Source organism: Pantherophis guttatus, chromosome 7 (genome assembly GCF_059756535.1).
Source record: "Pantherophis guttatus breed Tessera chromosome 7, ASM5975653v1, whole genome shotgun sequence".
NCBI classification, from domain to species: Eukaryota; Metazoa; Chordata; class Lepidosauria; order Squamata; family Colubridae; genus Pantherophis; species Pantherophis guttatus.
The window spans coordinates 66,634,588-66,654,957 of record NC_142069.1 but is presented as its reverse complement, the minus strand read 5'-3'; the positions used below and the strand labels follow the sequence as shown (position 1 = coordinate 66,654,957).

Sequence of the window (20,370 nt, the reverse complement as noted above, 5' to 3'; positions counted from 1 at the left end):
AATGATGCCCTTGAAGGGATGTCCCAGTGCCTGGAGGCCATGCAGATCTGGATGGGGAGAAAGAGACTCAGGCTCAACCGAGTGGCTGTGGTTTCCGGCGTCCCGATATAGCCAGCTGGAGCCATCACTGGCTATTGGGGGCGAGTTGTTGGCCCCCACAGAGAGGACTCGCAACTTGGGCATCCTCCTGGATACACGGCTGTCCTTACAAGAACATCTGGCAGCTGTAGCCAGGGGGACTTTCTATCAGGTTTGCCTGATTTGCCAGTTGCATCCCTTTCTGGATCAGGACTCCTTATGCACGGTCACTCACTCCTTCGTCACTTCCCGCCTGGACTATTGTAATGCTCTCTACATAGGGCTCCCTTTGAGGAGTACCCGGAGGCTCCAACTGGTCCAGAATGCGGCCGCGCAGGTGGTTATGGGAGCGACATGGCGCTCCCACGTAACACCTCTCCTGCACGAGCTGCACTGGCTCCCAGTGGTCTTCCGGATGCGCTTCAAGGTACTGGTTACCACCTTTAGAGCGCTCTATGGCTCAGGACCTGGTTATCTACGAGACCGCCTTCTGCCACCGGTAGCCTCTCACTGACCAGTATGCTCCCACAAAGAGGGGTTTCTCAGGGTGCCGTCGGCCAAACAGTGTCGACTGGCGGCTCCCAGGGGGACAGCCTTCTCTGTGGGGGCACCTGCCCTTTGGAATGAGCTCCCCCCAGAGATACAGAGAAGCCCGGATCTGCGCACTTTCCGCCGTGCCCTCAAGACCTTTTTATTCCATCAAGTGGGGCTGGCCTAACCCTTTTTAATTGTTTAATTTTTAATTCGGATTTGTTCTTAAAAATAGGGGTGTTTTAATTAGTGGGCTAAATCTATTTAATATGTCTTTTAACTTGTTTTTAAATTTTATATTATATTTGTTTTATTTATGGCTGCTCACTGCCCGGAGTCCTTCGGGAGTAGGGCAGTATATAAATTGAAATAATAAAATAAAATAAAAATAATAAAATTGGAAATTAAGCCCTGCAATAGAAGTGCTGTACTAAAAAAAAAGAAGAAGACGGGATTGTTTAATTTAGACTGGACTATAAAACTGATTTGGCACTTTCAAAGTTAAAAAGAAGAAAATAGAAACTAGTAAAGACTGTTAACGTGGATTGAAACAAAATGGATACTTTGTTAGACTGCTAATTGGAACCATGGATTGGATCTTCAGGAAAAATAAGAACATTGCAATTTGGAACTTTTGTTTTGGAAAACTCTGAACTTTAATAGTGATAACAGCTGTGAGAATTTTTGGGGAGGATTTCTTTGTCTGCAAGCAGCTTGACTTTGGAAAAAGAAAAAGAAAAAAAAAAGAAGAGGAATACAACGAACTGTTAAATTGGAATAATACTAACCTAGAAAGAATAAAATGGCACAGGAAATTAGAGAAATGATGGAAATGATGTAGTCATGGAAAACGGAAATAAGGGAAATAATTATAATGTTACATGGAGAACCGAAACCTGAGGATCCAAAAACTGTGATAGAGCATACTCAAGATGACGGAGAAGCAAGACATCAAGATTGAAAATAAAGAAGATAAAGACAATGTGATTGACTGTGGAAAATTAAATGATTATGTGGATAGTAACAATAAAAAGGAGGCTTTTAGAGATTACATTGGGATTAACAATGGAAAAAACAGAGAGGGTGGAAAGAGACAAGGAAAGAAGGGTGGAATAGAAAGAATACAAAAAATTCAAAAGATTACACTGGGATTAACAGTGGAAAGACAAGAAAGAGAGAAAAAGGGTGGAAAGTAACAGGAAATACAGGGCAAAACAGAAGAGTCCAAGACTTTGAAATACAAAATGATTACACTGGGATTAATAGTGGGAAAATAAGAAAAAGGGAAAAGAGATGGGAAATAATGGGAAATATAGGTCAAAACAGAAGAGTTCAAGATTTTAAAGCACAAAAGAAAAAAAGGGGGGGAAAGGCAAAAATAAAAACAGAAAGGGAGAAAAGGAGAAAGAAATGAAAGAGAAATATGTTATATATATTTAGAATTGAAACATGAATTGAAGTAAGAAATAATGGAAAATCATATGAATATGAAAATGAATTGAACAACAATTGGAACATTATAATTTGCATTTTTGGAGAGGATAACAGCTAGAATATTTTCAATTTTAATTAGGGAAATTGTAATAATTGAAATATTTTTAATTGTGTATTGTGGTGAAAGCAGAAATGATTAAGTGGTGGGTTTTGAGAAATATATGGGGAAAGCTATTTGGTTTATTATTATCATGTAAAGAGAAAATGTGGCTACATAATTAACTGACTTTTTAAGAAGTTGGACTTTATGGAAATTGTAATAATTGAAATATTCATGTTTATGATTATTATATAAAGAAAAATGATAGCTATATAATTAATTGACTTTTATTAAGATGTTGGATTGTATTATTCAAGGAAATGTATGCTATAAAACAATTGGGTTTATTATTCTTATAAGAAATGAATGATTGTAACACCACATAATTAATTCATTTGGACTAAGATGATGGATATTGAAATAGATGACAATGGAAAACATCAGTAATTATAATAAAGGAATATAAGGAAATACTAGGAATCATATTAGGTTAGATCTTAAATTTGAGGGGTACAACATAAAACGGAAGGGGAAAATTGAAATTTGGTTAAGATAAGAGGTTAGGATGAAGGGTAATATTGGTTTTTTAAAAAATAGAGAGAATAAGTATTATGGCAAAAAAAAAAGAAGAAGTATAGAAACTGTAAATTTAGTTAAAATGACTAAAAATTGTTTAAATTTGTGAACTGGCCAATACTCTGTTCAGAAAAAATACATTGTATGTTTGTATGTGTGTTTGTGTTAAAAATAAAAAAACTTTTTATAAAAAAAAAAGAAAGAAAATTCTTGGCAAAGAATAAAGAAAGATTTTTAAAATACTAAGTCTCTAGATTAATATTAAATCTAGGGCTTCAGAGCCATGTGCCCAAATTGGCTACAGGAAAAATTGGAAGGTGTGGATAAAGTGAATTAAAGAGAAGGAGAAAGGGAATTTGTAAGGACTAAACTCATGACAAAAAAATTTTTTCAGCATATTTTCTCACAGCAATTTAAACACAGTTTACTGTTTTGTAGTCTAGTTTGAGGTTTTTTTAAACAATCCATATTCAAAATCACAAAACCACAAGAGTGGTTCCTAACCATTTGAAAATGTGTAACTTTACAAGCTATCAAAACTTTTCCTGTGCAAAGCTCAAAAGTTTGCAACTGATGTAAAACTTCAGTTGGCCCAGTGAGAGTATTAACCCTTGTTTACTGGTCATAGATGTATTTTTAATAATTCATATTCATGGTGAGTACATCTGTTGTTTTTATTCAATATATGTATTAGAATAGAAATATGTCCTGATTATGAAAATCCTTTATATGAAAGCAACCTATATTTCTTGGGTTTAATTGATAAATTAAAGTTCAGACACAGAGTGGAAACTTAGAAATAAGGCCAACTGTATTGATTGTGAGTTAGAAAAAATTCTATTCTATTCTATTCTATTCTATTCTATTCTATTCTATTCTATTCTATTCTATTCTATTCTATTCTATTCTATTCTATTCTGTTCATCTACCTACTCTACTCCATTCTACTTCACTCTGTTACATTCCGTTCCATACCATACCATACCATACCATACCATACCATACCATACCATACCATACCATACCATACCATACCATACACCATACCATACCACACCACACCACACCACACCACACCACACCACACCAGTCAGTGGTGGGTTCCTCCCGGTTTGGCCCGGTTCGGCCGAGCCAGTAGCGGTGACGATATGACATCACCGAACCAATTCTCTTTGTCCAGGAGATGGGCCCTCCCACCACTGCGTTATTCCTACCTTTTATTTCTTTTTTAGCCCAGCTGATAGGTGTGGCAGAGTGGATTGCCGCACCTCAGCTGGGCAGATTCCTAACGTGCTTGTGCGGAGCGCAAGTTTGGCGCGCATGTGAGTGAAGCGAGTCAATCTTAAAGTTAATCAGGAAGAGCTGGAAGACGTTTCCTTAGATCTCCACCAAATTCATTGTTGGAATGTCAGCGATCTAATGTCTTCCAGCTCTTCACGATCGACTTTTAAGAGTGGCGAGAAGCCAACAGCAAAAGAAGCAGCAGCGGAGGTGACAGGGCGTGTGTGTCCCTCTCTCCACGGTCCTCTCCTGGGTGACAGCCAGGGCTTTGCTACACTTCTTTATCTCAGAGGGGCGGTGTCTGACTCCAAGTCCTTGCAGAGGGACACACACACACATACCCGTCGCCACCGCTGCTGCTTCTTTTGATCATGAAGAGTTGGAAGACGTTTCCTTAGATCCCCGCCAAACTCATTGTTGGAGCGAAATGTGGCAGCCATGAGCTGCGCTTTCCTCCAAGTCTCATCTGAAAAGCTTTGTGCATAGAGAAGCACCTGTTTCCCTCTGCTGCCCACAGCGCTTAGAGGAAAGCACGGCTCATGGCTGCTAAATTTCACTGTCCTGTGCCAAACGCTTTCCCATAAAGAGCAATGAAGGAGAGAAACAGCTGCTGACCTGGAGAACACATGGACTGGAGCAGCTCCGTGTGCTCTCCACTGGCTGTTTCTTCCCCTTCACTAGTGCAGCACAGTGAAATGAAGCAGCCATGAGCTGCGTTTTCCTCCAAGTCAAATCCAGAAAGATCTGGCTGGGAGGGGTGCCAGCTCAGGGCAGCTGCAGTCCAGATGAGCTGAGGAAATGCGGGGAGCCTCCCATGTGTTGCACTCCCTTCCCAGCCTTCACCCATGGCTCTGTGCCTCCAGCATCTCTGTGCCTCCAGCATCTCCAGAAGCTGCCGCCGTTGGAGCCGCGACAGGGACGGGGGCAGCCCAGTAAACTGGGTGCCCAAAAATGGCGTGGAGGCATGGGCAAAGGCTGAGAGGGGGGTGCAACACATGGGAGGCTCCCCGCAGTTCCTTGGTTCATCTGGGCTGCAGCTGAGGCCACTGCCCTGAGCCGGTGGAGGCCGCGCAGGGCGTGGCTGGGAGCATGCTAACCTTGCCTTCCCCGAGTGCCGGATTCTGCCGTTGCCATTGCCCTGGCCTGCCTGGCTCGCCCTCGGCTGGCTCCACGCTCATGCGAGTTAGCTCGGCAACAACAATGCCAAAAAGTTCTCTGGTCGGCCAGCGAGAAGGAAGCTGCTTCATGCTTTTCCTCCATTGCCCTTCCCGGCTGAAAAGCCATGGCTAGTGGGCCATGGGAACAAGGTCACCCTCTTGACTGGGGGACTGGCTGCGTCGTCAATGAACCCTGAGGTCCAGAGGGAAGCCTTTCTCCTGCACACTCATCTCATGGACAGGATCCAGCTGGCAGGAGTGGGGTGCTCTGGCTGCAACCATGGAGAAGGCCCATCAGAGGTGAGAAGGGGTGCTTTCAGCAAGGGAGGGCAATGGAGGAAAGCTGAGATGATCACCGCCACCCCACCATGTCCCGACCTGGATATGTCAAAAATGTTTTTTGACCCGGAGTGTCAAAAAAAGGTGTCAAAAAGTCCCAAAAATGTTCGCCACCATTTTGGTGAGTGTGGCTTGGTGGGGGGGTCATGTGACTGAGTGCATGAGTGATGTCAAGTTGGCCACGCCCACTCAGTCATGACCCCTCCCACCTAGCCACACCCACAGAACCAGTAGTAAAAAAATTTAGAACCCACCACTGATACCAGTCCATTCCAGTCCATTCCATTTCAGGCCAGTCCAGTCCATTCATCTGTCATTCTATTTTCTGCCTACATGTTAACTGAAATTCAGCCCACTTGGAATATTTGGATACTGTTTATTATATTCTCATTACAACCTACATTAAGTCCCAAGGTTTAAATGTTTATTTTATGTTGTCCTTGCTTTTTTCTACTTCCAGAAACACTTTAAGATGAGTTGGCAAAGAGAAAGCACCCCTTATTCAAATAAAAACCTATTTCACAAAATAATAAGGTGATTCAAAGTTAAACAACATGTACTTTTAAGTATTCCCAATTCAAAGTATTTTTGTACTGAAACCTACACCAACACTTCTTATACACAAAATCAAAAACCAATAAAGTACTCCACCCTCTCAAATATGCTTTCATTCCACATTACAGAATGAACATTTTCTCCTGATATCTCAGACCTAGAAAGTTATGTAAACTATTTTCTTCTGCTTTCATAAATGCATAATTGCATTTGATAAAATACCTGACACATCTCCTGTAATTGCTCCAGAGAAATTTGATGATAAATTTATCAGGAACAGATTGCACACCAGTCAACCTTTCAATGAACAAATGTCTTAATCCAAGATGCCAAATAACTGAGGCATGAACGGAGGAGAAATTACATGACCACTCACTTGACAATATATAATATGAATGACGTGCAAAAATAGGATATTTCCAGAACGCATTCAAATACGACAGTACTATCTTGCAGGTGTAATACATGAGAAAAAAGGAGATGCACTAGTGCTGAATATCTGAACTATATCTGAATATAGTTCCAAATATACATATTCAGCAGCTAATCTGACTTTCTATATGCATGACTTTATGGGGATTATCAGATGACATCAGAACTATAAGATGTCCAAATTGTACAGCACTTTAAATGAGATTTTTATTTATTTATTAAGAACATTTATATGTTCAACTCACACACAGTGAGTTGGTCAACTCACACGCAGTGACTCTGGATGACTTACCTAAATAAATCCCAATACAAAAGCCAATAAATTCCCACCCCTCCTGGCCCAACAATTAAACCAACCCTATGATTGGCTCCATATCACCATGGGATCCCCAGGTTCATTGACAAAACCATGTTTTCAGGATCTTTTGAAATATGTCAAAGTGAGGACCATTTATTTTTGCATGATGTTCCATAGGGAGAATGACACCCCAAAGGCCCTTCTTAATCCCACCAGATGGAGCTGCTTAAGAAAGGGGACTTGAAACATATCCTGCCTCTGCACTCTGGTTGATATAACTGTGAAAAGATGTTTCTTCAAATAACCTGATCTCAGGCCATGTAGGGCTTTAAAGCTTTAAAGCAGGGCTGTCAAACTCTCAGCCCTCGGACCAGATGTGTCACATGCTGGCTATGGCCACAACCGGTTTAGTGAGGGGAAAAAAAGTCCTGATACGTCATGTGACACTGCTGTGACGACATCAGTTTGACATCCCTGCTTTAAGGCCAGCATCTAGAATTGGATCCGGAAGGAAATCAGCAGAAAATGTAGCTCCTGTAGGAGAGGTGACAGATATGCAAATCTAGATTTTTCACAAAATCGAGCTACCACATTTTGAGCCAATTGGAGTTTCTGGATACTTTCAAGGCCAGCTCCATGTAGGCAGTGGTGGGATTCAAGTAATTTAACAACCGGTTCTCTGCCCTAATGATTTCTTCCAACAATCAGTTTTCCAAACTGCTCAGAAAGTTAACAACCGGTTCTCCTGAAGTAGTGCGAACTGGCTGAATAATCAGTAATCAAAATAGGTGGTGACTAAGGCGTGGGTGACTTATGAGAAGTATTATTAGTCCAGGAAAGGGCATAACTGATGCACCACCCGCAGTTGCTCAGAGACCTTCTAGCCATGACCACCACCTGTTCCTACAATTAGGATTGTAGCGATAAATAAATCAGGCTCTGTCTTTGAACCTTTGATTTAACATATTGAAGTTTTTAAATACTTTTCTTTGCTTACCATATTCAGCAACCAAGTGGCATGCATTTGACTTTATGACATAGTTTGCTTACCACTTTTGGTAGCAGGATCACAAAACAGAGTGCCCGACAATAAGGTTTATTCATGGAACAGTAATATTTTACTATACTAGAAATAATTTGTAGAAGATCATATAATAGCTCAGAATAATATTTCTTGATTCTATTTCTTTCAGATCATACTTTGATTAGCTACACTTAAATATAACTATATATATATTTCAAAATGAGGTGTTTGTTTTTTTGAAAAAGTAACTTTAACTGTAAGTTCATTGTAATTTAGAAATATTCATTTCTTTATTTAGAAATATTTAGTCTACTTCTGAGTGTAGATTGGTCTAGGATCTTGATACACATTGCTCCATTTATAAGATCAGCATAAGAAATAAACTTGCCTGTTTTTCAACAAAAAAGATGTATACTGTAGCTACAAACAATGAAATGAATGGTATATGTATGGAGATCATATAACCTTATTCTAAATTATAAAAATGTTTTAATTATTTAAAATTTACACAGTATTTCCTATAATGTACTACAATTAATTTTAATCATCTTTTGTCTTCAAGTAATTTTTTTATAATCATGATGAAAATTTAGAAGATTGAAGACTAACCTCTTCTAACTGACAGGCTTTGATGACACGCTTGTATCGGTATTCATCATAAGAAACACCAAATATTATGTTTTCTTTAATTGTTCCAGGCATGATCCATGACACTTGAGGGCAAAAGGAAATTCTTCCACTGTGTTTGATTTTACCTTCTAAAGGTTCCAACTCTCCCATGATCAGCATTAGAAGAGAAGTCTGTTATTGAGAATGTTAGCAATAATTAATATTTGTTCATTAGGTCTGTACAACATATACATTAAGTTCTACTAAACTTAACCGTTCTTATTCTGCTATTTTTAGACTAATGGGACATACCAAGGTCAGATTTAATCTTTAAAACAATATTAGAGAAATGTTTAAATGTCTGCTTAATTCTAGTACAATTATTAAAAACTCAGGAAAAACAGTCTAGATCAGGGCTTTAAAACTCGCGGCCCATGAGCCAGATGCGTCATGTGCTGGCCACCCCCACACCTGGTTTAGCAAAGGGGAAAAAAGTCCCGATACATCATGTGACGCCATCATGACGATGTGAGTTTGAAACCCCTGGTCTAGATATTAGCATCTTAATTGCAATGTTTCAACTTTAAAAGGCAAAAGAAATGTGAAACTCTGTAAACTCTAAATCTGGTGCTTACCTGTGCCTTTTAAAAATACAATTGATTAATTTTTAAATAATTATATAAATAATCTGTGCTGATCTTGCATTTCTTGATATTTATTTCAGCATTTTATTTCAATACTCCTTTTTTACTCCTTTTGACATTCTTAGCATGGAAATAAATATGAAGTCAGGCCTGGTATGAAAAATTATTGAGCACAATAAGAGTAGAAGAACATGTTTTAACATGAATTAACATGTTTATATTTTAGCAATCAGGCTTTTTTTTTACCTTGCCTGCTCCAGTAGATCCAGCAACAGCAAGCAGTTCTCCCTTTTCAATCTTGAAGTTGATGTCTTTAAGGACAGGAGTAAAATGAAGAGTGAAATTAGTGAAGAAGAGACCATCATTTGTTGATGATATCTTATTATTACCGTTCTCCTGTTTTGTTTTTGTAAAGATCTCTCCACTTCCCTGAAAAGAAAGAAAGCAAAAAAGATAATCCTTCAAATTGTAAAACACCAAAGAGTAATGTTCACTTGTTTGATTATACTGTATCTGACTTTACATTTTGAACATTTGTCATAGATAATGTTCCCACCTCCTATTTTTATCACAATAACAATATTGTTATTATTTATTAGCTTTTTATCTCACCTTTATTATGTTATAAGTAACTCAAGGCAGCAAAGATACATAATGCTCCTTCCTCCTATTTTCCCCACAATAATGGGGTGAGTGAGGCAGAGGCTGGCCCAAAGTCACCCACCTGACTTTCATATCTAAAAGTAGAACTAGAATTCACAGCCTGGTTTCTAAGCCAGTGCCTTAACCACTAAATCAAACTGACTCTTCTTTTGATCAAAATATTGCATAGACCTAGTTAATTGGATATATTATTGCAGTCAAAAGTATTACAAGAAATATAATACAAGACTGACTAATAACAACAATAATAAAAATATTACAATGCCGATATATTATGACATCTTAGGTTCTTGGGAAGAACCAGTACATATGAAGGCCAATACCAGCTAAAGAAGTGATAGCCATGGATTTACATTGTTAGTTGTCAATGTGGACAACTATATGTCATATACTCTGACATGGAGAGGTTTGTAATATAACAATAATGCTACTTATTAGTATTAGAATGCAAATCATTTTCTTTCAGTAATAATGAACTAGTTGAAGTAGCTCCAATTGCTGCTACATACTCATATTTTAAGGGTGAAACTACTCTGTGAGTGCAGTTAGCCTTCCTAGAGTGTGGTATGATGTCATGCAACACTAATCAAATTGTAATTATTACCTCATCCCAAAAAGCTGTTACTTTATCCACTTCAAGGCCTGTGGTTGTTAAATTATATTCCAGTGTTTTGTATTCTTCTTTTTGCAAAAAATCCTGTAAATTTAATTGTGACAGTTTTAAAGACAAATGTAACTTACTGAACTTAGGATATTTAAATGCTTCTTTTTTATTTTTCACTTTTCACACCAAATAATGTTAATTAAAAGATGGAAATGAATAACTATAAATAGCCTATCTATTCCAATGAAAATGTATATTGAAAGATGTGACATGATATGGTGGGAAAATGTCATTATATAAAATGTTATTATATCTGGATTGTTATTACTTCTTGAGTCAAAAATACGAACCAGCCAAACTCACCTCTGTTAACCCAAACTATGCCATAGTCGCTTTCTATTACAATAGTTGGACTAGTAATGTGCTCTATTTGGGGCTATCCTTGAAGAATAAGGGAAAAGTGGGGGGGCATGGTTGAAATCTTTAAATATATTAATATGAATAAGATTCTAGAAAGCAGCATTTTCAATATTAACCAAAAATGAATAGCTTCAACTGACAGGTGGAAAGTTCAAAAGTAATGTTAGAAAGTTTTATCAGATAAAGAGTAGTGGGGGCTTGGAACCAACATCTAGCAGAGGTAGTGGGTCAATCATCTGAGTTTAAACATGCTTGAGATAAACTCATGGCCATTATCTGACAAAAATGTAAAAAATTAAAAGAACTCAAAGGGCAGACTCAATGAACCACTAAATCTTTTTCTGCTTTCTATTTTTCTATGTTTTCTATGTCAGTTTTCTATGTGTCTATAAAGAAGCTACAATTGGAATGGAAAGAGGCAGCATAGGCAATTTCCTTAACAAATTTATGTGGCTGCCTATCTTAATGAAATAACTCTGGGCAGTTAACAAAACACATGCATTAAAAAACCACACTATAAAGTCATGAAATAACAGAAAATTTAACATTAACCATTAACCCACCAAGTGCTCTCAAAACACAGAATAGACCACAAGTACTTGTCTCAACTAGCATAGTGATCTCTGCATTTGAGCTAGGTCTTCAAGACTTTCCAGAAGACCGACAGGGTTGAGGCCATTTGAATCCAGAGATGAGGCTGTTCCATAGGGCAGTCATTAGAAAAAGTAAATACCCTGGCTGGTTCCCACTAGATGACATAGTTTCACAGAAAACACTTGCAATATAACTACTCTTCCATAACTGGTGGGGTAGGCAGGTTCTAGGACCCATCTGTGAGACAATGTAATGGATGTGCCCCAATATATTTAGGTGATCAACAGCTCTGGGAGATCCATTAGTTGCCTGTGGGCTTCTGAATATGATTCAAGGTGCTATTTGTCACCTACAACACTCTGGGCCCTAGTTATCCAAGACATCATCTCCTCTGGCAATCATCTACCTATCCAGCCATATACTATAGCATCAACTATCTCCAAGTCCAGTACTGTCATTTAATGAAACCTCAGATCTGGGCTTTTTCCTTCACTGCCCACATCATCTGGAACACCTTCCTGGTGGAATTTCTGCCTGCTAAGTTAAAACTGGTTTCCCAAATAGCATTTAATGAAAGTCAGTAAAATAATACCCTAACATATTTTGTATGATAAGGTGGCAAGATAAGACACCACAAAAGAATAAATTATAACGTGCAAGGAATTAGGTTTAGATACTATACCTGTATCTTGTTTATTGCTCCAAGAGAATCATACCATGTCTGCACTGCCCAAGGGAACTGTCTAGTGACTGTCATTCGAAGAACAATGCAGTATGATATGGTAGTAAATATTTTTCTAAGAAAAATTCCATGGCTCAGTGCATATGGAAGGACAGCCAAAAATACCACAAAAAAACCAGAGAAGAAGAAAGCTGAACTATTGAAGTATCTCACATAAGCAGCTTTTCGAGTCAGGTTCAGTTCACTTCTGTAAAATGATAGGCAAAAACTGAAAATCCAATACAAAAATTGAAATTCTACATCTAGAATGGTCTAATTCTAAAATATGAAGCAATTATGAATGCAAATAAGAAAGTTTTGAAAGTTACATTAGTTTGGAATGTGTATTGGAACTGTGTTGAAAATTCAGCTGCCAATCCTTCATCAAATTATATTTTACTTAATGTCCATCTCACCCTCCCTCTGGCAGCTTAAGTATTCTCAATACCTAAGTTGTCCCTTTTTATTCATAACAATTAAACTGAGTAATAGAAATTGACAAAAAGATTGTCCAGTAAGCTTTAGGGCTAAGTGGGAAATTTAAATTCAAAGAATTTGCCACAATTCTATAGTTTGCATGAATTTTGAAATATGGGGCTTACTTCTACAACAACACTGTACTTTCTAAGGCAAAGTGCAGCTCTACAACTTCAAATTAGACTGAAACCATCATTTAGATATAGCTGGCAAGTTATGACATATTGTATTTGCTACTGCATCTGTTTTTCTGTCAAAATGCTAGGGATTTCAAAAAATCATATAAATCAAAGAATCTATGGATAGGGCCAGAATAATTATTTTCTCTATGTAAATATGGGTATGTCTGTGCTAAGGAAGAGTAATACACTATAAAAGAAACAAGAACAATGAAAGCAACTTCCCTTTTCTTTTGTCTTAAAATTTATTTCACTTTATCTTTAATATGGCTTTGAAAAGATTCTAGAGCTAAAGTTTTCAAACTAAATACTGCCAAATAAAGTAATTCAAGCATTTTCAGAAATTATCTCCTTGCATTACTTCTAGAAAGAGGAGTCTTGAAATACACATTAACTGGAGAAGGAAAGCACAGTAAATGTTTGCCCGTTAACTCGTTAGAATGCAAGGGTTTTTGTACAACAGTTCAGGAAACAAAAAAGCTCCCTATTAACATAAGTCCAGCTAGAAATATGTACAGTGACATAATAAAGAGAAAGCAGTAGATTTTGTTTTAAAACACCCTTCAGCAGAATGCTGAAGCAATAGGAAGTTAATCATTCAAAGATCATGCACCATCAAGGTTGAATTGAGAAGAAAAGCTCTTTCCCCAGAGATTTTAGTAGCCTTGAGTTGATATAACCAGTCAAACACTAAAGCAGACTATAAAGAGTTTTAGGGAAAAAATTGCAGAACTAAATATCTGTCTAAAAAGACAGCAAATCAAATTCACTGTTGAGATTTGGAACATGATAAGATAGGAGTGGGGAATTCTTTGCCTCAAGATTATGCCTAAACCAGGTACAATTAAATGATTTTGATTTGGTTTCAATGGAGAGAAATAAGTCATGTAAAATGTAATATTATTGTTATTCTAAATAGCAGTAGCTAGTATTACATGAAAAATCAGTTTGACACACCTCCATTTAAATATCTTTAGTACTGAAATAATCATCAGTATTAGTGAATCAGTATACCGGTAGGTGAAACAGTTAAGGACAATTTGGAAAAAGTAAATGAGAAAGTTAAATACAATACAAATTTGAAACAAGAGACTAGTATTTTAATGAATGAAAATCAGAAATGGCTATTACTTTTTCTTTAAAAAAAACAAAACAATTTAATACTAACAATGTATAAATTTATTGAAATATTTTTGATAAATATCAATTTAGAGCCTCATTGCCAACACTTTTCTATTTCTATTCTGAGCTCCTTTTATTCCTTTCATTCTTAAATATTGTATTTCAATATCACCCTTTCAAGGTATTCAGGATCTTCAAATTAGATTGAATTTCTTTTACCTTAGAAGATTTATATAATTTGGTTGTAATTTTAGCATTCTTTCTATTTTCTAAAGAAGTAGAGTCCCTAATAAATTTTAACTGCAGTTATTATTTATAATTTGTACATTGTGTACCAGATACTAAGTCTCCAAGTTTTTTTTTTGAAAAAACAGAATGTAATGGCACACCCAGTTCTACAATAAATTCTGCAAAACAAATAATAAACTATTTATTAAGGAAAACATAGAGTAATCATACAATATTTATGGAAATGATTCATATTATTCTAAATAGCAAATAATATAGTCTCAGATACAAAGTCTGAGAAAAATACCTATTCACAAATATGGATTTATTATTTGTCGAAATTTTTCAGCACAGGGGTAGAATTACACAGGAAGGTGAATAAATGTTTATTTCCTGCTTCATTGACATTTGGTGTCCTTTTAAAAATAAACATCCTGCCAAACGATACAATTAAAAAAAAACACCTGAAAGAAAACCTAAAAATATGTTCCCTAGAGCAGCGGCCCCCAACCTTTGGGGCACCAGGGACTGGTTCCAGTGGACCGGAGTTTCGTGTGCTGCCTGCATTCCATGGATAGGGCTTCGCTTGTTTGCAGGGCCCAGTTTCTGGTATGGCGCAGCCCAGTGCCAGTCCATGAACTGGGGATTGGCGATCCCTGCCCTAGAGTTCCATGCCAACAGCTCCTAAAATGTCAGCTGGCCTCCGAAAAATTAAGGAGAGAAGGAAATTGGAAATAGGGCTCAAGTTTAAAATGTTTCCATTTATATCATTATTTTTTAACCATCTCCGAATAAATTGCATATGGCTAAAGTTTCATTTCATTCTGTATATCTGAGTTTCAGATGATATGAAATTCAAAACAATTCTACACTATCTAAATCAGGTATCCTCAACCCCGGGCCGTGGCCCACTAGTGGGCTGTTGCTTATTTGGAACTGGGCTGCACGAGAGGCAGCTGGTGCACATGAGTACATCTGCAGTTCAGCTGTGTGGCATGTACATATGCACTGATCTGCTGTTTACATGACTTGAGCTGCTTAGGAACACGTGTGTGCTCCAGCCCACTGTTTATCCAGTCCAGTTCCCCTCTCCCCCACTCCAGCTGGGCCTCCAAGCTGCAAAAGTTGGGGATGCTAATCTAAATGACCTATTGAAAGATGACTTCTATTCATTATATGGATGATTTCCAGGTAAAAATATGAGAACCAGGTGTGACTCCTGGGTAAAGTGATTTTTGCAAAGTACTTATTCAGATAGGCCATCATAAGATAGACAAAGACAGACAGCACATCAGGTAAAAATAATTGTTTGGATCAGCATGACCCAACAGTTTGATTACAACAAGAATAAAATGATAATTATTATCTTACAAACTAAACTTTTATCTCATTGTTGGATTATGCAACATATATGCCATGCATTTAAGATGGACAAATATAAATACTTACTGTCGCAGACTTTCAATCATATTTTCCATTGCATCTTCCCAACAATAAGCCTTTACTGATTGTATATTCTCTATCATTTCTGAGGTAATTACAAGTCTTTCGTTGATTTTTCCTGCTCGCTGATCTCTGTAGATAATTATGTTCTGTATTTAATACTCATCTTACTGAAAATCTAGTAAACACTGCACACAATATACTACCGGTATCAATAAGGTATCTATTCCTTCCATAAACTAGAAGCGTACAGAAAATTGCACTTGTTTGTTATTCTGGTAACAAGTTCCTAAAATCCTTAAAATGTCCTTTGATACTGTTCAAATGATTCTCCAATAGTTTTTAAAAGCTGCATTGGTATAGATGTGCCATTATGTAAAACTCAATGCAAAATACAGAGCTAAAAATCAATAATTTATTTGAGAACAGTAGCCTTATGTATATATGTAAAAAACACTAGCTGTGTGTATGTGTGTGCGTGCGCATGTGTGTGTTTCCACTGAGTCCATGAAATGTTTTTTCTGAATAATATGTAACAATAAACATTTTTTTTTTAATTTGATTTATATGCCGCCCTTTTCCGGAGACTCAGGGCGGCTTACAATGCGTTAAGCAATAGCCTTCATACTTTTGTATATTTATACAAAGTCAGCTTATTGCCACCACAACTGGGTCCTCAATTTACCTACCTTAGAAAGGATGGAAGGCTGAGTCAACCTTGGGCCTGGTGAGATTCGAACTTACAGTAATTGCAGACAGCTGGTGTTAATCACAATGCTATCAGTCTGCTGAGCCACCAGGCCCTTTAAAACATGTACATAAGGGGAAGTATCTTATAGTACAGCAATCACTCATGCCCCTTGCCATTTGGAAGTTGAAAAAGCATGCAAAGTATAGTGTTAGCCCTAAAGTAGGCCTTGCTTAATTTTTTTAAAAGATGGTGGGAAATCATCAACTATTATTACTTCTACCTGTGCCACAACATTTCTTTTGTGGGTTTAAGTCTTTTTGCCCCACAAAAGGTTAAATATAGTTGTTAGGAGTCAAAGAGTTACCCACTTAACCAAATTTTGTTCTTTATTTCAATCACTGCCAGTTTCTCAAAGCATAGCTATTGGAATCAAGGCAAAGGAATATATACTGTATTGTATCAGGACCACTTGTTTGACATTATTCCTTTAATTACAAGTATATAAATTACATATAGATTATATGTGTTGCCCACAAAACAGAGTTAATGTTCCAAATATTCTTGGTCAGGGAGATACAATAGACAAAATACTCAGCTGCTGAAGAAACTCTAAAATGCTTCTTCCCTTATGAATATGGTCACCAACTACGCATGGCTTGCCCATAACTGCCTATGTTTTTCTGCTCCATGTTGAAGGTAATTTTCTGGCTTCTTTATTTAAGAACCTTTATTTAAGAACCTTATTACAGCATTCATTCAGCAACAGTTCAAAGTTACAGTGATGCTGAACAAAAGGATTAAATCCTTAAAGTTATAAGCAATGCAGCACCCATGTGATCATGTGATCAAAATTCACTGCTATCACTGCTTCAATACTTCAAGTCTCCCTATCCTCCTATCTCTCCCCATCTATGCCTTTTGGCAGCCTGCATTCTTCAGTCTCTGCTGCCCTTGCTGACTTTCACCATCCTCTTTCTCCCATTGCTGACCAAGCATACCTGCCCTGGCCTTTCATGAGGCATCTTCTGGACATGTGAAGCTTTCTTTTCAAATTTACACACAGTGGATCCTCAGGAGACCTGGGAGAGATGGCCTGATGTAGCCAGAAATTGATTCAAGAAGGGCTTGTGTGGGGCATGCCTCAGCAGCAGAAGACAGTGAAGGCCAGCAAAGGGGCAGCAAAGTGCAAGAGTGCAGGGGGATCAGAGTGCAGGGTGATGAGGATGATTGCGACTGGGACTATCTGGGGAGGCTGAGCTTTGCACCATGCTGCTGGTGCAGCTGGAGTGTCAACTTGCAAAGCTTTCAAGTTGCCATGAGCAGGAGGGAGGGAGAACTGAAGTGAATTTCATACATTTTTCTGACCGCAATCAGAAGGAGGGTGTTAGGTTTCACAGCCAGCCAAAGTGGTTAATTGGAGAATGTGATTTATGACATGGCCAGGGGGGAGGGGAGAGACAGGTTCATAGGAGAACGTAAACCTATGTGGGATCAGTCCTGACTGCATCCGAATATTGCCGGAATGTTGCTCCTAATGAATTACTATATTTCCTTTGAAGTTTGGATCATATTTATATTTTTATTTTATATTTTATTAAATTTCTATACCGCCCTTCTCCCGAAGGACTCAGGGCGGTGAACAGCCACAAGATAAAACACATAAATACAAAAATTTAAAATAAATTAAAAACAAATTAAATAATTTGGCTGAATTTAAAATACCCTATAATTTAAAACAAATTAAAATTTATTAAAATTTACATTTAAAAAGGGGAGAAGATTTAGGCCAGGCCAGCTTGATGAAATAAAAAAGTCTTAAGCGCGCGACAGAAGGTGCGCAGATCCGGGATCCTCCGTATCTCCGGGGGGAGCTTGTTCCAGATCGTAGGTGCCCCCACAGAGAAGGCTCTCCCCCTAGGGGCCGCCAGTCGACATTGTTTGGCCGACGGCACCCGGAGGAGCCCCTCTCTATGGGAGCGTACTGGCCGGTGGGAGGCTATTGGTGGTAGCAGGCGGTCCCGTAGATAACCAGGTCCTAAGCCATGGAGCGCTTTAAAGGTGATAACCAGAAACTTGAAGCGCACCCGGAAGACCACCGGGAGCCAGTGCAGCTCGCGCAGAAGAGGTGTTACATGAGAACTCCACGTTGCTCCCATAACCACCCGCACGGCCTCACTCTGCCCCAGGTGGAGCCTCCGAGTGCACCTCAAGGGGAGCCCCATGTAGAGAGCGTTACAATAGTCCAGATGAGAGGTGACGAGGGCATGAGTGACTTTTTCCCGAGGATGAAAAATCCTCCCGGTCACGGCCGTCAAGTGCTCTTCTAAAGACAGCCGTGAATCCAGGAGGACGCCCAAGTTGCGAGCCCTTTCTGTGGGGGCCAATGATTCGCCCCCAATAGTCAGTGATGGCGCCAGTTGACTATATCGGGACGTCGGAAACCACAGCCACTCAGTCTTGGATGGGTTGAGCCTGAGCCTGTTTCTCCCCATCCAGATCCGTATGGCCTCCAGGCACCGGGATATCACTTCAAGGGCATCGTTGGGTGGTCCGGGGTGGAGATGTACAGCTGGGTGTCGTCAGCGTACTGATGGTACTTCACCCCGAAACCACGGATGATCTCGCCCAGCGGCTTTACGTAAATGTTGAACAAAAGGGTCGAGAGGACCGATCCCTGCGGCACCCCACAGATGAGGGGCCTCAGGGTCGACCTCTGCCCCCGTCAACACAGACTGCGACCGGTCGGAGAGAAAGGAGGAGAACCGCCGTAGTACGCTGCCTCCCACCCGCAACTCTTCCAACCGGTGCAGCATGATACCATGGTTGATGGTATCAAAAGCCGCTGAGAGATCTAACAGGACCAGGACAGAGGAGCAACCCCTGTCCCGAGCCCTCCAGAGATCATCAACCAATGCAACCAATGCTGTTTCCGTGCTGTACCCAGGCCTGAAACCCAACTGGAATGGATCTAGAAACGACGTTTCATCCAGGTACTGGGGAAGCTGTTGCGCAACCACACTCTCAACAACCTTCGCAACAAAGCGAAGGTTGGGGACTGGACGATAATTAGCCAATACTGCCGGGTCCAGGGAAGGCTTCTTGAGGAGAGGCTTCACCACTGCCTCCTTCAAGGCAGCGGGGAAAGCACCCTCACCCAATGAAGCATTTATAATCCCCTGGAGCCAGCCTCACGTCACCTCCTGGGAAGCCAGCACTAACCAGGAGGGACACGGGTCCAACAAACATGTGGTCGCATTCAATCTACCCAGAATCCTGTCCACATTATCTGGGGTCACAGGATCAAACTCATCCCAGATAACATTCTCAAGACCTGCCTCCGTCACCCTCGCTGGACCTACCCAGTCGGAGTCCAGACCTTCCCGAATCTGAGTGATTTTGTCATGCAGATATTGAACAAAATCCTCGGCTCTTCCCTCCAAGGGGTCCTCCTGCGTGTTGTGGCTCCGACCCCCAAGCCCATCTTATCGGAGGAAGAAGGCTCCGAACATGAAGGAGAGGAGCCGGCCAGGCCTCCCTCTCCAGGCCCCTCCTCTCTGGCTATGCCTCAGGTGTCTGCTGAGGGAGAGGAGATTGGCCAGGAGCCAGGTGTCTCCAATGACAGCGATGACTGTGATACGTCGTTCCTGGATCCACGCCAACGAAGGCGAGATAAACGTTTGCAGCAGATGAGGAGGCGTGCCAGGGATTAAGCTGAGTCACTGGACCACACCGCACAGGCTATATAAGAGTGTGTGGTGGCCATTTAGACTCTGTGATGGACAAAGCTAACTTCTGGCTAGTCACTTTGTACAATGCCTGAATCTGCTGAAGGTTTCTGTTTGAGCTGGACTGTTTTTGAAAACTGTGTGTATTTGTTGGTGATTATATGGTGGAGGAATACTCCTTCTTCTTGAAGTAAAGCACTTGGCAGACGGTTATCGTATTGCTGCCAAGTTCCTGATAACGAACCTTGTGTGTGCCAAGTAATTCTTTAACCCCCGGCTGGCTGTTTGTGTGTGGGGGGGGACGGGGACAGAACACCACGCTTCCTGGTGGAGCAGGGAGCAGGTCACCCTAAACAGAGCGGCCGGACGATTATCTGATGACGCAATAAGAGCAGCAAAATGGCTCTATCCCAGGCGGCCACTAGGTCTCCAGTCGAGGCGTGTG

At 39.6% G+C, this 20,370-nt stretch overlaps 1 protein-coding gene across 1 annotated transcript in view; it reads right to left on the bottom strand.

The window, feature by feature from the left end:
• The window catches only part of CFTR (CF transmembrane conductance regulator), a 132,728-nt gene that overhangs the window by 74,425 nt on the left and 37,933 nt on the right, over positions 1–20,370 (bottom strand). The window contains exons 7-11 of the mRNA XM_034431038.3: positions 15,516–15,641; positions 12,022–12,268; positions 10,326–10,418; positions 9,305–9,487; positions 8,415–8,606 (exon numbers count right to left, since the gene is read on the bottom strand). Coding sequence (XP_034286929.2) covers positions 8,415–8,606; positions 9,305–9,487; positions 10,326–10,418; positions 12,022–12,268; positions 15,516–15,641 — 841 coding nt within the window. The remainder of the gene's footprint in view (positions 1–8,414; positions 8,607–9,304; positions 9,488–10,325; positions 10,419–12,021; positions 12,269–15,515; positions 15,642–20,370) is intronic.